Source organism: Channa argus, chromosome 14 (genome assembly GCF_033026475.1).
Source record: "Channa argus isolate prfri chromosome 14, Channa argus male v1.0, whole genome shotgun sequence".
Taxonomy (NCBI): Eukaryota; Metazoa; Chordata; class Actinopteri; order Anabantiformes; family Channidae; genus Channa; species Channa argus.
The window spans coordinates 7,527,706-7,536,797 of record NC_090210.1 but is presented as its reverse complement, the minus strand read 5'-3'; the positions used below and the strand labels follow the sequence as shown (position 1 = coordinate 7,536,797).

General features: G+C 40.4%; 1 protein-coding gene across 1 annotated transcript; it reads right to left on the bottom strand.

Moving 5' to 3' along the window:
- Positions 1 to 236: 236 nt before the first annotated feature.
- Positions 237 to 9,066, bottom strand: pcyt1aa (phosphate cytidylyltransferase 1A, choline a). The gene is made up of 9 exons (XM_067475432.1): positions 8,720 to 9,066; positions 6,629 to 6,742; positions 6,076 to 6,175; positions 5,787 to 5,903; positions 5,277 to 5,428; positions 4,106 to 4,184; positions 3,584 to 3,726; positions 3,256 to 3,444; positions 237 to 2,869 (listed from the first exon to the last, which is right to left on the bottom strand). Exons 2-9 carry the CDS (start codon positions 6,740 to 6,742, stop codon positions 2,636 to 2,638), a joined length of 1,128 nt encoding a protein of 375 aa, XP_067331533.1. The 5' UTR covers positions 8,720 to 9,066; the 3' UTR covers positions 237 to 2,635.
- Between the last annotated feature and the right edge of the window lie 26 nt (positions 9,067 to 9,092).

Sequence of the window (9,092 nt, the reverse complement as noted above, 5' to 3'; positions counted from 1 at the left end):
GTATTTCCTCCTGCTGCTGACTGAATTGAGGGTGTAGATGGAGTAACAATGAATTTGAGGATAATATTGGTTGCTGCACAGCTTTGTCTGTCTTTCATCCTGTTCTTTTTTTGACATACTGTCTGGAAAAACTTAAATTCGTCAAGACCTTTTAATTGAACTCCCTAAATTTAATTGGGTAAATGATAAATCCAGGAAAAACCTGAGCAGTTACATAAAAAGCACAGGACACAATGATTGGTCAAAAACCACTTTGGCCAAAATGTTTAATACATTTTTCCTCTTTGCTCTTCCTCTACATCCAGGACATAAAACAAAATCAACTCCAAACAGTGAAATAATACAAGATTAAGACACTTCCTATTAAAAACACCAACATTTATCTTTGTAGTAGTGGCTATTATGTGCTTACCACCTTTGAGCTCTTAACATAGATGTGCTCTTCTTAGGAAGTTCACACCGATTAAACAAGAATTGAGGCAAAGCTTTCCAAACGGAGCTTAGCACCAAAGTCTAGGCTCGATTTTCCTCAGTAAATTACTGATTTTGTTCTTGTAAAACCAACAACTGGACTGGATAACTGGGGGAATAATTTCCCCCAATGTTACACTCATTTACAGAAAAGCCTTAGTGGCTGGAGCAAAGATCAATTAAACCTCAATTGCTTTTAGGAAACCTAACCAAGAGCAGACTCATCTGACATTTAGCAACATTTAAGAGTCCTCAGCAGTATCTTCAGTTTACCAGTAATGTTTAGTTTTCATTATATAGGAGACAACTCATGCTTTCATCAACAGTTATAGAGGACACACAGACGCATCAAAATATTTGACCATATGCTGCAACAATTGCTCTGTTCAGACAGAAACAAACCGTTCATACTTAGTGCTCAAAAGGAAAATCTGCTCAGTAAGGAGGAGGTAGCTACATAAATGTTGATCTGGGGTTTCAATGATGCAAACTGTACATTTGAACCTGCCACCCACCTAATACAGTGCAGTCCAGTCTAACATAATACATCTAAAACTGTGCACAGGCACTGGAAGTCCTATAGATTTGGGGGGGCGGGGGGGGGACACCCCACAGCCCCAGAGATGTTTGGGTGTACACTTACTGGCTACTTCATTAGCCACATCTGTACAATCCAATGCAATCTACAGCAGCAGTTCTGACATGAGTTCTACTCTGGTGAGGTTATAATTTCCACCCACCTGGTGGGTGGTGGAGCATTATATTAAAAGGTGGTGGCCACAATTTTAGATCCACCTCTTAATTTGTTGCACCCCAGTACAACTCCATCACCAACTATGACCTCTATAAAACCACATTGTAGAATTATCACTTTTCTGAAAGTGTTGACTTAAAAACTAAGAAATCAAAACCTTATAAAAGTAGAATTCATGGCAGAGCTGTTGTATTGGATTGTATGAGATGAGTTGGTGAGTGTACTTTGCAACTGTAATAGTGAGTAGAACTTATTCCAAAAAGATTTTGGAATTTAGACAGTTGCCAGGTGTTTGATGAAAAAAAAAATCGACACCTAACACTTCAACACGTGCATCATGCCCAGATCTGCATTAGAAAAAAGGAAAAACATGATCTCAGTTCAGCCACTGATGTTAATTCTCTGTTGAAAGCAAACAGTGTTAAGAAAAAGCCAAAAAATGAAATCTACAAAAATAATTTTCTATTCTGATACATAAATAGGTCTTTCCAGACTTTTTATGTCAGGTTAAAAGGTGCCCAATTTGAAAACCGAGTCTAGTCTCCCAAAGCCCAATACTTGTCCAGACAAAGAAATTATAAGCAAATGTATTAATAAATACAGTAAATCCAAATCTGTCAAAAGTTGAACGCTGAATAAAGACATTTTAACATGCTGATGTACTGTTAGTGCTTGCACCCAAAATATCACATGCGCATACACAGAGACACGCTGAGGCCTAAAGCAGCCAGACAAGCTTGAGAAAAAAGCTGCTGTTTCACAGAAATCTAACACAAATACTCTCAGATTCAGCTCCTATTTAATTTATCTGGAGTTTCCATATTTAAAAAAAAAAAAAAAAACTCGGTTGATTTTTTAATAGTATGAGCAGAATATAAACTGCCACGTGTAAGTAGATCATTTAAATCTTCAGTTGTCTGACCTGCTCGAAAGAAAAACCTCCTCCAGAGATAATCCCCAGTGTTTCTATGGGGTCTCGCTCAACTCTCCCACAGCAATACTACATGTGCTGTTCCAACAAGTGACGGAAAACCCTGAAAGCTCTCCTGCTCAAGTCATGACAGAGATATTCACCTGTGCCAAACTTAAGAATGCACCTGAAAATACTCCTAAGTGACAGTGAGTGACTAATAAAATCCACTTAAAAGTTACTGACAAGTGAGACTAGAAAATAAAGAACTCAAGTGACTAGTGGTAAGTTTTACTGACCGTTACACAGAAAAGAGAAAAATTGGTTGTTAAAAACAAGACCTGTGGAGAAACTTTTTTTTTTTTAGTCAACATGACACAATTTCTGATCGAAGTAAAATTAAAAACAAAAAGAAATGCAGGAGCTTAATGAAACCAAGCTACTCAACAGCCCAGTTTACTGGTAGCACTGACTTCAGCCCAAATAAGTATTCCAACGCTCTAGTTTTCGTCATCTTCATCATCGTCGTCATCATCATCATCCTCGCTAATGAGGTATCCCCGGGCTCCGCTGTGGTGTGGCGGAGGCGAGGGAGGCAGGGAGGTCTTGGTAAAGAAGGGGAGACGGAAGGTGGGAGAGGGGGAGCGCTCGTCGTGTGTTGGACTGCTGCTGGGACTGTGCCTGGGGCTGATGGCCTGCAGCATGCGGCCTTTGCCTTCTTTCAGCATGTGCTTCTGTGGAGGGGAAAAGAAATATGGAGAAGGGGCATCTTATCTCAAGTGATGCCACATAAAACAAATACAGGATGAGTTGAGAAATCCACACTGAAAAAAGCAAATGTAGTGATGCTACAAACAAAGATGCAAACAAAACAGGTTTTGTTTGTCCTTTTAAATTCATTTCTTTAATAAATGCTTGGCCTATTTAAGAGAATGTTTCGAAATTCTGAAAGCAAAATATTGGCTTATCGGGCAATGACCATGGTAAATGTTAGCCAAATGTTTTCCAGGTTGTGTGTTCCATCCTTCTCAGTGCAACACATCTTCCAGGACATCAACCATGTAAGTTAGAATGTGGACTTAGTAATGCTACATCATTAAACAGTGGCTAAAATCCTCACCAGAGCTCCCTCAGGGCCAAACATCTGCAGGAAGTTGCCAATGAACTCCCTGGATTTTTCCTCCCATTTCTGGATGAGGTCGATGCTTTTCTCCTCCACCTTCTGAACAAACTCCTTGCTCTTCTCCTCTACATCGCGGACCTTCCTCTTCACTTTGTCCACACGCTCTTGAAGGTGGTACTTCTTCTCCTGAGGAGATGATGGCAAATTTCACATGAAGGTTCAGGCTACAAAAAGTTCAATATTCATTCACCAACCATTTCACCCCCACACCACTACCTCTTTTTATCCAACACTGACTTTACTGAATAAAAGCTGAGTTTCATACGTTAATGAAGCTGACGTTGAGTTCCTTGGCTGTGTATCCTCTCTGCAGGTTGCGTCTGACATATACATCATAGTCTCGGACAATGCGTGTAATAATGTCAGAAGTGGAGATGCCCTCTGTCCGCTGGGTGGGAGCAAACATACCTGTGAGGGTCGAGAGAAAGAAAAGGCGAGTGGACACCAGATACAGATATATGATCAGAAACACTTGTTTATTTGTATAAATAATGTGTATTCTCATGTCTTACTGAAACAAGGGGGAATCATGTAAGATGTAACTCATTGTGTGTGTGTGTGTGTGTGAGCCATATATCGTATGTGCGCATTGTTAACACTCCCCTGAACATGGTTTGAGCAAACTGTTGCATGTTGAGGTGGAAGTTTCACAACAAAAATGTATCAAACATATTTACATTTCTGTTCATTATACTGTGCAATTTGTTCACTACTGCTTCCAACTAACAGACGTGTGCCCTGTAATTATGTCCATACCACACTACGTCACTGTTGCTTTCGCACTCACCAGCTTCTTTAATGTGCTGGTACACGTCATCACTGCCCGCTGAGGAGTATGGGATGTCGTCATGAGCCACAAAATCAATCTGTGAACAACATGCAGTTGAGTGAAAACAACTGCATCCCTATTGGTGAAGCCTCCAGTTAATGAACTTTGATATGTAAAATCAGGTGTCTGATCTTTATTTAAAACTATTTAGTGCAGTTGCACTAAATTTGCCTGGGTAGAGCCCCAGTGGGTAGAGCCCCAGTGGGTAGAGCCCCAGTGGGTAGAGCCCCAGTGGGTAGAGCCCCAGTGGGTAGAGCCCCAGGACAGCCTCAGTTATGACCTCGGCAGTCAGGACCATGAATGGTTTTAGAAGACCTCAAAATGAAACAGGTGAACCTTCATTTAGCAGGAGAGGGATATACAAATATTTCAAAGCATTTAGAAAATTTAGTACCATAGAGGACCATAACGTAGAAATGGAAAAAAAGTGGACACACTTCGACTATTCCAAGAAGTACTAGGAAACTAGAGCTATGCAAGAATCCGAAACACACAGCAAGGCGACCTGACAAAGTCCTGAGAGGCAACTGGAATATAAGTCTACATCTCCACGGGTCCAGTGTAATGTCCACAAGTCTGGACTATTTGAGAGAAAAGCACATAAAAGCCATGGAGGATGCTAAGGAGCATGTGAACAAACCAAATGTCATTTTGTACAAGACTGCAGTCTGATGAGACCAAAGTTGAATCATTTGGATTTGCATGAATCATTTAGATGTCTGGTGATAAAAAAAAATGCTACTTTCTTTTTATACACGCAGCTATTTGTGACTTTCAATAATGAACAACCATTTTAGTAGCTGAATGTGCATTTAATATTATGTTAACAAATGCTTTTGTTTTCCTCTTTTTGCCATCTCATCGTTAGGGGATGCAAAATTTTGTAATCAATTATACATCAACACAGTAGATTCAGATCTACGAATTGTGCATAAATCCACAAAAACAGCAGGAAGAAGATTAGTGAGAGCCAAAACTGCTGAGTACTCACTTTACCCCTAGATTACTGTTTCCAAAATCTGGCAGAAGTTGTTGACATCTAAACTAATGCACAGAAACTGACTGCATGTCTCAAATAAACACAGTTTGGCCTGTGCTTCACTCGCGTGCTTCTCTTTCATCCACTCACACGATGTTTTGCCAGGAACTCGGGTGTTAATGTCCAGGGAGCATTTCGCACCACTTCATCCACGTAGCGGCAATGTGTTACAGCATCGTATCGTTCGTCCTCATTCATTACTGTGAAGCCTTTGTACTTGTGGGTGAGGTCATCACTGCACACTGTGAATAGTAAGAAACATTCTAATCAATTAAACAAATGAGTTTGGAAGGTGAAAAAACATTGCTTTTTTTTATGTTGCAACAGTTTAACTCTGACCCCCCTTTTTAGAAGGGAGGCCAATCAGCACAAAGTAGTGGATATTCATAAAATGTATAACATCCAGCAAACCCACAGTTAACATTCCTAAATTACTGCACTGTTAACTATCAGTTCTCAAGCTTTACCCAGATGTCTGAATTAATCAGACATGTACACTCTCTTGATTGTCATCTTGTGTGTAGAATGTCACAAAAGAAGCAGCTAACAGCAGTGTGCTGCTGCGAATGCCGACATGGCCACACAATGACTCATACTTGCCTCCAACAATGAGGTGTGTATTTGGGAAGAGGCATTTAGCCTGCATGAGAGCTCTGGCGTGACCTGAGTGGAAAACGTCAAAGATGCCATCTGCATACACCCGCACTGGTCTCTCAACTGGATAGAGAGACATGTAAAGACAAAACATTCATTCGGTATAGAGCTCAGCTAGAATGTTCCTATGTGTCCATATGCCTTACAAACAGTTAAATGATTATTTCATAAGACAAAGAGGCATCAGACACTCTGAGAAGCTGTCCAAATGGATTTAAGCTGAAATCAGACTTACGGGGAGTTCCTTTTAAGGCCTCGTCCATAGTGACTCTCTTATAGGGTTTATCATCAGCTGGCTCAAGCTCATCTGCAAAAGGTGCGGGGTGCTTCAATCCCTAAGTTACACAAACAGAAAAAGAGTTACAGTGAATGTGAATAAGTTCTCCTTAGAATCTTTATCTTCCCTTCCTAAAAAAGTAGAAACCCCTCTTATTCTATCTAGCATGCCTTCAGAATAACTATTAACTTGTGTTGTTTTAAATTTAGTCATTGCTATTTTTGCAACACAATGCAGTTTTCACAGAGTATAACAAAGCAATAAAATTATCATAAAGTTGTAACACCTGATGCCCACAGCAAATAAAAACTGATCCCAGTGGGTTTATACAAAACAAGCTTTAAAATTTATGTATTATATTTAAAATTTTAATCTTCTTTGAACATTCAGTGTTAATCTATCTGTAAATCATAGCCATCTGTGCACATACATTCATACTGTATAACCACACTGAGTAACACACACACACACAGAACTTGACAAATATGCTGCTCAGCGAGAGCCCACCCACCACAGTGCATCTGGGAATTTTTCCAAGCCTCTCTCCCTCATCAGTGTCTCCGTTGGAGCCCTCTCTTCTCCTCTTCCTGGACAGCAGCAGCCCACTGGAGCCTTCGGTTTCCATCTGTGCCAATTGCCAAGCCAAACGCAATTAAAATACAGAATAGTCACATTCACCACACACACACACACACACACACACACACACACACACACACACACACACACACACACACACACACACACACACACACACACACACACACACACACACACACACACACACACACACACACACACACACACACACGCGCTTCTTTGCAGTCTCAAAGATGATTGAAGATGAGCACACAGGTGCAGATAATGAGACTTTACTTCCTAGAGAACAGCTCTCACCAATACAAATATACATGAAGCTGTAGCAAACACCACCTGTTTCAACACAGCCACTCTGTTCCTTAACATACACAGAATTAACCCTCCCCAGCCTCAACTTCTCATTCCTGTACTGCTCCTTCAGTTTAACATCACATTTGGCATCAAGAAATCCCATGCTATTCCACTAGATGCAGCAGTTTAACAGAACTGTGTTTCTGAATCCTGGCTGACTTCAGGAAATAGTGATATTTATATAATCCTCCAGTTGGATGACTCCCAGTAACTACACTGGTAGATTTAAATGGAAATCAAAGCAATACAAAACTCGGTTAAAGTATACAATAGCAAAATGAAAATGTGTGATGAAAGTTAATGAAACGTTGTTTAGGTATTTCAGCAACCTTTAAAATCCAAGAAAATGTTTTTTGATAGAATATTTTTTTTTTTTACTAATTAATGTTAATCTTCAGAATCGTTCACTGTTCAGAAACAGTTCTTTTGCTCTGTAAATCACCAGTAACCTGTTAAATAGAAATTGCCCTCACAAAATCATAATTAAAGCATTTTATTAATGTATAAGCAACAGTCCACAAAATATTAAAGTTGGAGAAAGACTAAACAAAGAAAGCAGCACACCCTTATATGCTCTCTCAAATTTTAAATAAATTCTCAAAATAGCTGAAGGGCAAATTTCTGTCAATTAACTGACTACACACAAAACCAAATACACAAAGTTCAGTCACCAGTGTTTTTGTGGAACCTATAACCTCCAAAACAGACTTTTAACTTTGCAATCATCCTACACTCTCTGGTAGACTTTGAAACACCTTGAGAGCTCTGATTCACAAGGACGATCAGACACCCACCCTCTCTGTCCAAATAGAGAAATAATACAGCGTTTACAGAGGGTTTCTGTGTTGTGGGCTAGAGCTCTTCTCCATTCCACAAATTCCATCATGATATCAGAAAGAAAGGTCAACTAGGGGACGTGTCATTACTTTTAAACACCTAAGCTTGCCACTTTTTTAACTTGTTGTGTAGAATTTAGAATTTCTCATCAGTAACGAAGATGAGACTCAGTACAATGAATTCTGACAATTACCCGATCTAACACTGGGCACTTGCACAGACAACCCCCCCACCATCCTTCCTCTTTCTGTTCAGGGCTGCCACCCACACACACACACACACACACACACACACACACAGAAGATTTACATGAACAGCACGATGTTCGACATAAAATAGTTGAGGATCATCTCAGCAATGATTTGATTTAACGTTACCAGTTCACTTGTGTACTTAGCTTCACTGTAAATGGCAGTTTTGGAAATATGAGTGTCTAAAAAACAAATCTGCTTTGCTTGACAGAGTAAGTAAAGTTGTAGCACAGGAATCAAATGTCCACTTTGCTACCGAGCCAGTGGGCTCTTGCCCAGACCTCCGGATTTAACTTAAGTTGTTGGCCTACGCCCCCACAAACGTAAGCTAAATGTATTTCCCACGGTCTGTGCTTTCCCGTTGATTTATTTGCCGTTATGTCACAGAAACTCACCAAGAAACGCCAAAGATTCCTTGAATTAACGTTACAGCTGACAGGAGTTGTACTGGCTTAGAGGAAGCTTTAGCCACAGACAAAACCACCTAAAACTAGCATTATAACTAAGTCGCATGATAATTTTGGCTAAGACCCGACACCTGTTTTAAGTTTTTATTCACTTACCGTTAACTCCTTTGTCCGGAAAGGTTTTTTTTACAGGGTAGGGCGGCTTCCTACCCTCGTACAGCCAGCAGGCTAACTAGCTGTCTGCTAGAAAGCTAGCTAACGCTGCTAGGTACCGTCGAATGCTAACTAGCTGACAAGCTAGCTGTCAAGCTGGTTAGCTCGAAGGCTATCTGACAACAGCGACAACGATGAGTAAAACCAATCCAGATCGTCCAAAACCCCGGTACTTGTTTTGCCAGTGGCAGAAAAATGCAACTACCAGACATACAGATAAACTATCAGCAGTGACAGGTTGTTCTACAACGCTGACAGGTCAACAACACAGGAACTACAAAACTTCAACATCCTTGAAGGCACTGGGCTGGGACGA